General features: G+C 62.4%; 1 protein-coding gene across 2 annotated transcripts in view; it reads left to right on the forward strand.

The window, feature by feature from the left end:
• The window catches only part of CORO7 (coronin 7), a 38,746-nt gene that overhangs the window by 890 nt on the left and 25,187 nt on the right, over positions 1 to 12,669 (forward strand). The window contains exons 2-7 of one of the 2 annotated variants that reach the window (XM_037384747.1): positions 2,798 to 2,894; positions 3,193 to 3,267; positions 5,024 to 5,094; positions 5,474 to 5,657; positions 6,308 to 6,384; positions 7,838 to 7,888. In XM_037384747.1, coding sequence (XP_037240644.1) covers positions 2,798 to 2,894; positions 3,193 to 3,267; positions 5,024 to 5,094; positions 5,474 to 5,657; positions 6,308 to 6,384; positions 7,838 to 7,888 — 555 coding nt within the window. Of the gene's footprint in view, positions 1 to 2,797; positions 2,895 to 3,192; positions 3,268 to 4,617; positions 4,923 to 5,023; positions 5,095 to 5,473; positions 5,658 to 6,307; positions 6,385 to 7,837; positions 7,889 to 12,669 lie in introns of those variants that run through there. The other variant, XM_037384748.1, reaches the window with a different exon arrangement.

A 12,669-nucleotide genomic window follows, 5' to 3' on the forward strand; every position in this document is an offset into this window, starting at 1 on the left:
TGCATGGTGTCAGCAGCAGGTAGCCTTGTCCTGCTTTATCCCAGGCTGCGGAGCTTGGCCGGGGTGCTCCCCCAGATCCCTGTCCCCTGCAGGTTTGGCAGGCCAGGGGCAGAGGTACGGGGTCAGGGCAGGATTGTGCCAGGTGAGCCATGTCAGAAAGTGTTACCAGGGCACGTAGCACTTCTGGGGCTCCCCAGAGCCAGACACCTTTCACCCAGCATCTCTGCAGCACTGTGAGCAAGGCTGCTGCGGCTCTGCCACAGTGGAGGCGGATGGTGGGGTTCTACCTGGATGGCTCCCAGCAGGCAGGAGCTGGCACAGCTGGAGCAGAGTCCCTGCCAGGGACAGTCCCCTGTGGGGAAGGGACAGCATGGGCCAGTTGTGTGGCATAGGCTGCTCTGGTTACCAGTCGTGCCGGGGTGACGCGGGGGTATGGGAAGCTTTGGCTTACACCATGTGGCCAGAAGTGGAGGGCCCAGGCTGGATGGGTGCTGCTGCTAAAAATCATTGCATCTTGCTGCTTTTGAAAAGAATTTGGGGGCCCCAGGGCCACCAAAATGTTTGTGGCCCAGCCCTTCGTCATCAGCACTCTACTTCCCTGTAACTTCCCAGCAAAGCTGTCCTTGTGCCAGGCTGGCCTGTCCTGCACTCACGTGCTTCTGCAGACCCAGCAAGCACCTGAAACATCCTCCTGAGCCTCAGCTGTAGGAGGGGACATGGTGGCCCCCGCCGCTGTTCCCAGCCTCTAGCATCTCACCACCCCTCGGCATGCCAGCCTCAGTGCATTTGCAGAGCAGGTGGCAGGTCACTGACATCTCAGCTGGCTGAGCATATGGCTGCAAACCTCAGGGTGCAGATGAGCTGCTGCCAACAGCCAGCCTGGGGAGCGTGTGTGTTTGTGCAGTGTGGGTGCTGAGATGCCTGGCCATCGGAGGGTCCCTGCAGGCAGGGACATTCCCATCACCGCTGCCCTAGTGTCTGTTCCCATGGTGGGGGAGGTCTGCTGGACACCGAAGGGCAGCATGCTCTCACCCCAGTGTGTGGGCAGGCATCTGCTCTGCCTCCATCAGCCCACACCAGGCTCGGCACGTGGGAGGTGGCCTTTCTGAAAGGCATTTCCCATCCAGGCATGAAATGTGTCCCTGGGAAGCAAGACCACATCACCCAGCTTTGCGAGGCAGGAGGTGGGAGATGGACATCTCATCTCCAAACCCATCTCAGGTGTCACAGCGGGAAACTGCTGCTCGTGTCCCCAGCTGAGCAGCCTGTTTGTGGAGGTGAAGGCAGACACTTGACCTGGCCAGATCAGGAAGTGCAGTGTAAGCACCAAGGATCACATCTGAGTTGCTTCTCCCCTTCAGGCTGTGTCTGCAGGGCTGTGCTGGCAGAGGCGCCCTGAAAGCTTGCCGTTTGTTTTAAGGACGTAGCCAGGATGGTACCATATGCTTTACCAGCCTCCCTGGCACGCTGTGTGAAGGATTGCTTCCCCCAGGGCTCCTGGCTGCATGTGGGGATGTTGCAGGGCCAGGATGGACCCGCTCAGCTGTCCCCCTGTAAAATCTCACTGCAGGGGTCCTGCCTGGCACCCCCAGATGCTGAGGGCCAGATGTGGCTGGTGTCTCCCCTCACTGAGAGACCAGTGCGGGGTGATAGGACACAGATTGTGGGGCCCTTCCTCCTGGGTCTTGCTCATGCTCCAGACTTGTTCCCCATCTCCGCTTCAGCCCCCTGCGCACCTGCTGGGTGCAGGGAGAGGAACTTGCGTTCGGCAGGAGAAGGGTTAACAGGTCTGCCACCGAGCAGGCTGCTGTGACAAGGACCAGAGGAAGTTCTGCAGGAACTGCTGCTCTCTGTCAGGCCTCAAAAGGAAACTGTGCAAGGAGAGGAAACCCAGGGCTTGTCCTTTCGGGGCTGCACACACAGCTCGCTTCCCTGCAAAAGGCTCTGCCTTGTGTGTGGGGTATCCAGCGCTGCGGACACCCACTGCAGCTCTTTGCGATGCCCTGTGGCCACTGGTAGGCATATAGGCATGATGGCAGCTGCAAAACACCCGCTGTCACCTTTGCTTCAGGGCTGGACTTGGCCCTGGGTGTGCCAAGTAGCTCCTGATCCTGGTGCCCACTTGAGGTTGGGTGTCTGTGTCACCCAGAGCGGGTCTGGCTGATGCAGGGCATCCCAGTGCCCCACAGGTGCAGTGCTCGGCTGTGGAGTAGTGGTGGGAAACACTGCAAAGTGGGGATTTGGTTTTGGAGCTGTAATGAATTTCCTTCGCTGCACGTCCATGTGGGAAGCATGCTGATGGAGGTGTTTATCTGCCTTGGTCAGCCACAGCCCAACCCTGTGGTGCTTCATAGCCCAAGACCCTCTGTCCTGCCCCAAATTCCCTGACACTGGTTTATCGCAAAGTCCTCTGAGCCCTTCCCACCATGGGAGAGCCCAGGCCTGGGACAGTTTCAGGGAGAGGCAGTGCTGTCTCCCATTGCTGGCAAAGCTGGCCCTGAAGCCTCCCACCCCAGTGAGGGGCTACGCTTTTACCCAGGGACCACGAGCAGCCACATTGCCCAGCCCTCCTAGAGGATGGGGCCCTGCAAATGTGCCTCCAGTACGATCCAGTTGGTGTTGGCAGCCTCCAGGTAGTGCCAGGTCCACCGGCATGGGAGCTCCGTTGGGGCTGAGGGTCTCTGTCAATGCTGTGGCAATGCTTTGTTGTGTCCCCTCCAGCCATGCTCTGGCCACAACATTGGGCCCCTCTAAAACAGATGCATCTCCTGACATGAGTTTTCCTTCTCCATCCCAGGCCTGGATCGGGGGCATCCGAGCAGGCTCTGTTGCATCCTGTGGGAACCATGTGAAGGCCAGCTGTCACTGGATCGTGTTCAATGCCGAGGCAACAGGTGAGGCACAAGGGAAGGGATGCTGGGTGCAGCTGGTGGGGCATGGATTTGCCCCTGTGGTCCCTGTGGGGCTGGGTGGTGTGTCAGCCCCATGGACCCCAGAAGGCACGAGGGTGAGTGGAGGAGGCTCTCCCCAAGTTCTCCTAAAGGTGCTGACAATCTCACACCTCTTAGCTTGCATTGCAAAGCTGGGTACACCCTGCTGCATCCCAGGCTGTGGGGGTTCCTGGGAGCTTCTTCTGGGTGATGGGTAGGCTGGTGGGCAGCTGGTGACCTGCTTCTGTGTCCTCTCCTGCAGGTGTGCTGGGTGTCGTGCCACTGGAGTGCAAAGATGGAGGCAAGAGGACCGTGGCTCAGCTCTGCTGCCACTCAGGTGAGCTGGGTGTCTGTCGGTCCCAGTCTGGCTTGTCCTGTACCTTCACCGTGCTGTGCACCAGGGCACCAAGGAGTCGGGTACCACCTGCCACCTCCACAGCAGGCATTTGGTCCTGCATGGGCTGTGCGGAGGGGCTCAGGTGCTGAGTCCCAGCCTGGCATGTCATGATGGCCTGTCTCCGAGGCAAGGGGCTGAGAAAGCTGCTGGACTCCCCAGGGACCATCACACACAGGCAAGGTGGCCCTGACATGTCTCCCTTGTGTACGAAGCACAAGCCAACTGCAGCCGTGCTGAGCACACGGGGCTCTTGTCAGGCTGGGCTTTTGCTAAGGAGCTGAATTGATCCACAACCCTTCATCTCTCGAGCTGCAGGGAGGTCTGGATGTGTAGCTCTTGCTCACACTCTTCCTCTAGCACCCTCTTCCCATGTTACTCATTGCATGCCCTGAAATTCCCAGTACGTGCAGTGCCAGGCTGCTGGAGGAGCTGGGGATGGCATCAGCACGGGGTGTACCTGGCTTCAGCAATGGGAGGAACAGGCTGGACCGGTGGCTACATGGCCCTGAGCAGCCCTGACGTGGGCAGAATGAGTGCTGCAGCGGAAGAGGCAGCTGGCAGCATTGCCAGTGGCAGAGGAGCATGTGCCGTGGGGGTGGAGGGCTCTGCCTCCTGTCCAGGCATGGGGAGTGAGTGGTGGGGAGCTCAGGGTACCCCTCTCCTGGTGTCAGAGCAGCAGTGCCAGCCTGGGGGCACTGACACCCCATTTCCTAAAAACTGCGCCAGAGTAGCCAGAGAGGAGCCAGTCCCAGCACCGCCTTACTGCGTGTGGTGCCTTGGCATCACTGCAGGGCTGCGTGGCGTGCCCAGGCTGTGCCACCTCCGCCCAGCTCTGTCCCTGCCCCAGTGGCACGGGGCTGGGCACGGGGAGCTGCACTGCACTCGCAGGCGGGCCACGAGCTCTGCTGCTCCCAGGAGAGCTCTGGAGGGGTGCACTGGCAGTCAGCACAACATTAATGGCTTCTTAATGAGATTTAGCACGAGCCCTTTGAAGCTGGCTGTGCCAGAGCAACGCCTCCAAAGCGGGGAAAAGATTTTTCTTTCCTCCTGGGGCAAATGCAGCTCGCTTTTCGTGCCTCCTGGGCCCGTCTCTCGGCAGCCTCCTGGAAGCGGAAAAGTACACAGTGACCTACTTTCCTGAGTGTGCCAAATGCATCTGAGGGGCTGCTGCTGACAGTACCAGCCTTTCTCCCACGGGGCCCCACCACTGGAGCCATGAGGAGCGTCCCTGCTGCCGGCACACTGAGCCGGGGCGTTACAAAGGGAGCCTTGTTACCAGCACGGCCCCAGCTGGCTGCGGCGAGCCGGCATCCAGGCTGGCACAGATGCCCTTGTGCTGTTTGTGGTTCTCCCTCTGCCTCCTGGGGATGTCCGACCTGAAATTGGAGCCAAACCTGGGTGGCGGTGGGTTAGACCGGGAGATGCAATTGCACAGTGCTACCCTTCATGGCTCCGGTTGCCCGATGAAGGGGTGAAAGACCCTGACGGACAGACAGCGTGGAGCGGCTCAAGCTCTCGCAGCAAAGCTGAGCTGCTCCAAAGTGCCTTGGTAGGGCTGGATCTGACCCCAGCTGCCCGCGCCTGCCTGTACCTGTGTGTGTATGAAAAGAATCCGAGGCTGGGGAAGAGAAAAGGTAGGCAGACATGCTGTCTGCAGGGGTGAGGTGAGTCTGAACTTCTGCCCTTCTCCTTCCAGATGTGGTGACAGACTTTGACTTCTCACCCTTTGATCAGCTCCTGCTGGCTACGGGCTCTGCTGACGAGACGGTGAGTGCTCTGTGCCGGGGATCCCAAGGGGGCACCCTGTGTGCTCAGCTATGTCTGGGATTCACTGTAGAGCCCGGGGGAGATGGAGCCAGAGTGACGGGAATAAGAGGAGCCTGGGGAGGAGGGTGCCAGCCTTGGGGAGCGGTATGGGATGTCCCCAGGTTGTAGGGGACAAGGTAGATGGTGTTGGCTGGGGATCATCCCTCTCCCACCTGAGATGCCTGGAGCTCTGATTCCACCGAGCAGCAATGAGGGATTGCTGGGTACCTTTAGGGACCAAAGCCTGGAAAAGCAGCAAGCCCAGGTCGAGTGCTGCCGGCACCCAGCCGGGTCCCTCTCACCTGCGCGGAGACTGACCCACCTCTCCTTGGGGCTGCAGGTGAAGGTGTGGCGCCTGCCTGAGAGCAGCCAGGACATGCCTGGTGGTGCGGGGCTGACCCTGGGGCCCGGGGGGGGGCCAGTGGACATGCTGCAGTTCCACCCCACAGCGGACGGCATCCTGGCCAGTGGCGCAGGGAAGCAAGTCACCGTCTGGGACGTTGGGCAGCAGCAGCCGCTGACAGGTAGGCATGGCTGTGCCTGCCAGCTTCTGCCCGCAATGTGTATCTCTGCTGTGCTGGTGCCTGGGCTCAAGCAACGGGCTCAGGTCCGGACCTCGGTGCCACTGTGCAGGCAGCCCAGGTGGCTTTTTGGGCAGGGGGCACTGCAGCCCCTTGTGCACGTGCATGGGCTCCCCTGTGCCCTGACGTAGTGGTGTAAAAGGCTCCTGTACTGCCCAGGGTGTCTGTAGCAGCTTTGCTGGGGATCCCCTGGGGTGGCAGGTCCTTCTCCCTGCATGTCCCAGTGCACAGGTAGATGTGGGTGCTGTGGGCTGTTGCTGACCAGCGTTGCCCAGACCTCAGGTAACGTGATGGGGAGAGGAGGCTGGGCAGCAGCACAGGGGTGTAAGTGCCCTGTGGCTTTCCCAGGGCTCCTGCCCTTTGTATGGAGCTGCCAGCGGTGTGGGGATGCTCCCTGCACGGACGTAGCAGCGTCCCGGTGGGCCCATGGCCTCTGCTCTGGCTGCTGCCAGCCCTTTGGAAAGGCCAGATCGCTGCTCCGTGAGGAAGCGCTCACGGGAGGGAGGGAGAGCAATGGCTCCTGCCGGTACACCTGCCTCGTCCACGGGAGGGACCCCGCTTATCGCGGTCCTGAGCCTGCTTTCCGCCCGCAGCCCTGGACTCCCACGGGGACCAGCTGCAGAGCCTGGCCTGGAAGCGAGACGGCCGGCTCCTCGGCACCTCCTGCAAGGTGAGCGGCTCAATGGCCGGCCTGGCTGCGGCACGGCCGGGCGGCACCCTGCTCCTGAGGGGGGGGGAGGGGGCGCGGGTCACGCGGTGACCCCGTTTTGGCGAGAAAAAGGCAGGAATGGGGTCAGCGCGCGGCGCCGGAGCCGCGGAGGGCGGCAGCACTAGATGGCGCCTGGCGCCCGGCAGCCGGCGGTGCAGGCAGCATGGCGGGCGGGCCGGGCTGGGCCAGCGGGCCGGCTCAGCGGGCAGGGAGGGCGAGCGGCGGGGTGGCTCAGCGGGCAGGCAGGGCGAGCGGCGGGGTGGCCCAGCGGGCCGGCTCAGCGGGCAGGCAGGGCGAGCGGCGGGGTGGCCCAGCGGGCAGGGAGGGCGAGCGGCGGGGTGGCCCAGCGGGCCGGCTCAGTGGGCAGGGAGGGCGAGCGGCGGGGTGGCCCAGCGGGCAGGGAGGGCGAGCGGCGGGGTGGCCCAGCGGGCCGGCTCAGCGGGCAGGCAGGGCGAGCGGCGGGGTGGCCCAGCGGGCCAGCTCAGCGGGCAGGCCGGGCGGCAGGCGGGCCTCCGCGCCCAGTGTGGGCAGTGCGGGCGTACGGCCTGAGCAAGCGGCCTCCCCTCGGCGCCAGGTGTGCGGGGCCAAGCGTGCAGCGCAGCACCTGCCAGGCCCCCAGGCAGCGCACAGGGGCCGGGGGGCCGGGACCCAGCGTGCCAGCCCAGCTGGGCAAGCAGCCCAAGCCCACGGGTGGAGGAGCCCTCGGCCCCCTGTGCGGAGGGCGGAGGCTGAGCGAGCAGGTGGGCCCAAGATGGAGCGTGCAGGCTGGGTGTGCAGGCGAAGCGAGCGATTGGAGCCCGTACCAAGTGTGCAGGCTGAGCGCAGGGGCTGTAACCCCAAGCCATGCCATCTGGGGTGCGGGTCTGCCTCCGAGCTGTGCCGTGTGGCCAATGAGGCCCGGTACAATACCGTGCCGTGCCATGGGGGTCTAGCTGGCACAACGTGCGCTCACCAAATAGCACCCTGGCAGCAAGGCTGGCACTGGGGCACCTCCGTGCTGCCTCTGTGTCCCAGACTGCCCTTGCCGAAGGGCACCCCGCACCCTGTTTGGCTGTGGGGTACCAGACAGAAGAGAGGCTCCCTCCCCTGCCCATGGGTTGCTGGAGTGCTGGCAGGATGGTAACCAACGGTCAGGCTCCAGCTCTGGCTCTGTTTTCCCCTTCTCTGGGAGCAGTTTTGAGGGTGTGGGGGTCCTGGTGAGGCTGTGGGGGTCCTGGGGCTGCACCCCTGCCAGCAATGTGGGGCAGGACCTAGAGGACACTGAAAGCCTTCCATAGGGGCGGGCACTGCAGGCAGGAGAGTGATGGGCAGCAAGGAGGGGGGCTGCTTGCTCCAGTTTTCTGCCAAATACAGCCTGACATCCCACTAGCCACAGGGTCCTTAACCCTCCTCTGTTTTCTTTTTATCTCAAAAGGACAAGAATCTGCGGATCTTTGACCCTCGAGCCAGCCCAACTGCCTCCCAGGTACTGTCCCTCCCGGGTGTGCTGGGTGCCATGGTGCAGGCAGCCCTGCCCAGCCAGGGTGCCCACTGCCTGCTGTGGGGTGGGCTTTGGAGCTCCAAACTGTCCCAGCCCTAGCACGGCTTGGGAGAGGCCCCAGCGGCAACGCGGTGGAGGGGCTGAGGGCAGGGGGAACAGGGCTGCCTCATCCTACACCCCGGTGGGCTTCAGCATTGGATACCTCTGCCCTCCCCCCAGGTTGGCGAGCTCCCCCAGTGCAGTGGCATGCTGCTGCTGGGGCTGTCTGCCTGCGGGCAGTGATCCAGCACCCTGCAGGCGGTGATCCCAAGCACCATGGGCAGGAGGGCTGCGGTGGGGCTGCAGGCTCCCGGGCTCCGTGCCACTGTGTGGGAGCTGGGCAAAAGGCTCTTGGGGATGAGGACCTGCAAAGGGTGATGGCTGGGTGGCTGGATCCGCACAGCTCAGCAAATAGCAGCCATTAGGAAATAAGTAGAGGACTTAAGCCTTGACATCGAGTTTAAACAGCCTCTTATTAGAGGTTTCCTGTGGCTTGAGGGCTCTGGCTGCCGGCGACTGCCAGCCGTCACTGCAGAAGGGGCTGGAAGCCTTTGGGAGGGGAGGGATGCAGCGGAGAGCAGGGCGAGATGGCTGCAGTGAGCTCTGCTGCTCCTTGTGCCTCTCTTGCCACCGGTGTGCACATACCCATGGGCTCCAGGCACTGATGGCCTGTGGTGCCTGTGCTCAGGCACAGCAGTAGCCCTGGGCAGTGACCGGAGGAGCTGGTGCTCTTGGCAGTATGCTGCATTGGGACCCTCCAGTTGCCTCTGCATGGAGCCCAGGTGCTGAGCTCCTGTAAGGTGCTTTCTGCAGGTACGTGTGGTGCCCTGACCTTTCAGGCAGCCTTATAAATACAGCACCACAACATATAAATATAAACCCAACGGATGCACGTGCAAACAAGCCAGGGCAAAGGGCTCCCAGCCCTCAAGTGGCCCCTGTGACGTTCCCCTGCTCTGGGTGCCACTTGGTGTGGATGGAAGGTACCAGTGTCTGCTCCCAAATTCATCCTGCGCCTATCCACCGACAGCCCCAGGCGCTGCTCCCTTCCCCGCCTGCCCCCTGCTTCTCCCCCTGCCAGACCTGTCAGCTTGTATAATGGCGTTTCGGCAAAGCTGTGAGCGCGATGGGCTCGAGCCAAGTCTCCTGGGGAGGGTGGACTCTGTCTCGCTGAGCTATTAAAAATAACGTGTGAATGATGGTGGCTGTTCAAAGCAGGCAGCTCACTTCCCTCCACTGCCGTCTGATCCAGCCCGGGGCCAGCATTCGGGGTTTGCCAAGAGAAATATGCACCTTCTCTGCCGCGGCCGAGCACTGCCGTGCCGTAGCCCTAACCCCAGCCGGCTGAGAATTGATGAAGATGTTTAGTCTTGGAGAAGTACTGTGCTGAAGGGGAAAACTTTAAAATGCCATAAATCCTCTAGAAGTTTGTGCAGGGCTTGCTTAGCCAAGAGGAATAGCACTCCCGTGTTCTGTTTTTTCTTTTTTCCCCGGCTGCTGGAGGGCCGGGTTATTTGGAAAGGCTCCTTCTCCCCTGGGCCAGCGTAGTTACAAAACCGGGTGATGCTGGGGCCGCCGTGCAGTGCCAGCACCTCGTGAGCTCCTGGCTTTGAAGTTGCCTAGTTTTTCACAGCAGTGAGCAAGGTGAGCAGCGCGATGAGTTTTCCAGCTGGGCTGGCCCCTGCAGCACCGCGGGCTGGGTTTCCTCAGCAGCAGGCCAAGGTCTTGGGCTCAGGCTCGGCACTGCTGCTGGCTCACCCCAGTCCCTTTGCAGCACACGGTGCCGAAGCCAGCTTCGACAGAAAGCTGTTTCTCTGGCTGGTTTTCTTAATTTGCCACACCTGCTTCATTAAGCCATTCCTTCTTTTAGAGCAGGGGGAGAAGGGTGAAAAGGAGCTAAAATAAGAGCCTCGGGGAGGAGGGGTCACCAAGTGATGTTTGATGCTGCTGTCAGGTCTCACGGATGCAGCACACATGGGGCTGGGGACCGAGGACGGGTGGCAAGGAGGGTAACTGGCAGGCTGCCTGCACTCCGTGGCAGTGCCCCTGGCGGGGGCCTGAGCCCCCCAGTCCCAGCTATGTCCGTGGCAGCTATTTTGAGCACATCCAGTAGTAGGCAGGATCACATGACACAGCAAGAGTGGCAGGGCTGGGGTCTGGCTGACCCCACAGGGTGCCCAGTACGTACACAAGGCCATGGTTTCCCTTGGGAGAGCAGTGGCCTCATCCTGCTTCACCCCCAGCCTCTCATTGCTGCGTCTGGACTGGAGCAGGGAGCTGCAACTTCAGCAGCCCCTTTGCGAGCATTAGGGCTGTGCTTGCACCCCATTGCTGCTCAGTGTGCCTCCTTGGTGCCCCTAAACTGGCAGTGGAGATGCCGGAGCCACCCCTTTGCTGCAGCGGGTCCTGCTGTGCCTCCCTGTGCAGCTGCAACTCCCCCTGCCTGGCTGGGGCTGGGGCTGAGTGCTGCTGTCCTGGAGGGGTCCTGTGAGTCCCAATCTCTGCCTCATCCCCTCCCAAGGCCGCACTGCCCTGGCTGCAGCCTGCCCTCCCCTCCCATGGCTGCTGATGCTCGCCCTCCTTGCCTTGACTCTCTTGCTGGAAGCGAGTCACATCCTCTTCCTCATGGCTTTGGCTCTGCCAGGGCTCAGTGCTTTGCTGCTCCCGCCCTCACCCACCCTGCAATGTGGGGCAAACCCCACAAAACTTCCCTCCCACATCCCCCTGGGACGTGCCCTTGGGGTGCATCATGCACTGGCGTGAGGGGACAGGGGACAGAGTACTGAGCAGGGGGGTCGGGGCACTGGGAGGGTGCCCATACCCCGGCTGATGCCCCACGTGGGTCACCAGGACCAGTGCAGGGCAGGGATTTGGGTATGGCATGGGTTACTAGGATGGCATCTCTGCTTGCCCACGCCCCTGGCCAGCCTCTCCTCTGGGTCCTGAGCTTCCCCTCCCTGAGGCTGGCAGGGGCAAAACACTGCCTGCACAGTGGGCCGGGGTCTTGCATGTCCTCTCAAGCAGTGCTCTCCAAAGCGAGGTGCACACGGCAACCCATGAGGGTGCAGGGAGAAAATACTAGACCTTCAGCTGTACATGCATATCATTGTATGCATCAATCAACCTATATCTGCTGGGGGTGCATCCTCAAAAATATTTACTGACAGGCATGTGCAATCAAAAACACTTGCAGACACTGCTGGAAAGAAGCTGGTGGCTCATGGGGGCAGAAAGCTGCTACATGGGAGGGACTGTCCTGCGCTGTGCGGGCAGCGTGGCTGCACGTGTGCTTGTGCCCCAGTTTGGTGCAGCAGAGCTGTGTCCAGCGGACACGGCATCACTCCCAGCCGGCAGCATGCGGAGCCGATGGGCCACATCCCGCCCCCGCACGCTGCGTGCATCTGGCCGGCACCTGGCTCCCATTACAGGGCCGGGGTGGGTGCCGTCGGCGCTGGGCTGCGGGGCTGCCGCCGAGCGCGGCCAGTGTGGGATGGAGGAGAGCTGGCTTCGTTCTCACGAGAAACTTCCTCCGCCGGCATTTCAGCAGGACCGGGGGCGAGGGAACGGCCACGCGCACCGGGCGAGTGCACGCTCCTGCTCACGTTTTAATGAACTCTGGTTTAGTGGTGGGACCGGAGCTGAGGGTGCCTGGGGACAGCCAGGAGGGTGTCCCCATGGGTTTGGCCCTGCTGTGGGTTTGTCCCTCCACCTGGTGGGCTATGCTGGGGCAGAGCTCAGGGCCTGGGAGCACATGGGGCTCACAGCCCTGCAAGCACACCCAGTGTGGGGCAGGACTGTGCTGTCCCGCTGAGGCTGGGGGTGCCCCAGCCCTGCCTGTGGCCCCAGGGGTAGGAGAGGGACTCCAGCCCCTCTCCCAAGCTGTAGCCACCATCCCATGGGCCACATCAACCCCTGCCGCGGTGGGAGAGTATGGCAGGGAGAGGGTCTCCATGGGAAGCATGGCCGTGGTAGCGGGGTGATGCTGTGGTAAGGGCGATATCCAGGCTGGAGTGACCCATCCATACCCACAGCTAGGACCCCACGAATCCCTACGTGTCACCTCTGCCCAGTATCTGGCTGCCAGTCTGGGGCTGGCTGGGGACTGCTTGCTGGGGGAAGGCGCATCAGGACATAGAGAGACTTTTAGCCTTCTTCCCCCCCACCCCATCAGCGTGGTATCCCACGCTGGGGTCACCCCGGGGGTACCTGACTCCCAGCCTCAGCAGCGGCTTCCTCCAGGCTGGGGGAAGGTCTGCAGCATCCCACATTCCCAAGGAGACCGTGGGAAGCTTTGAAAAAGTTGGCCTGGCTCTGGGCTGCCTATTTATAGCACCGTGCGCTCGGCGCTCTCATGCTTCTGTTCCCCAGCGTAGCTGCACGGGACTGTTTATATTTCCTCTGCTCTGCTTCCCCCTCGGCCGTCCTTCCCAGGAATGCCGCTTGGTATGGCAGACATGGGGAAGTCAAGGAGGATTCGGGATGAGCCAGCAGCATCGCAAGGGATGCGGGTGCACAGGGGCACCGGCTTGCCCTCACCTGGGTGCCCTTCCCTCGCACTGGGGACAGCCCTGCTGGCGCAGCAGGGTGCAGGTCCCTGCCTCGCTCACCTGGGGCTCCAGCACGGCACTGCAGGAGCCCTCAGCTTGCTGCCCAACCTGGGGTGCCGGGGAGGCTCATGCTCAAGAGGGCAAAGGCGTTTTGGGGATTTGGTAACGGCCTCATGGCAG

This window comes from Falco rusticolus, chromosome 4, assembly GCF_015220075.1.
Source record: "Falco rusticolus isolate bFalRus1 chromosome 4, bFalRus1.pri, whole genome shotgun sequence".
Taxonomy (NCBI): domain Eukaryota; kingdom Metazoa; phylum Chordata; class Aves; order Falconiformes; family Falconidae; genus Falco; species Falco rusticolus.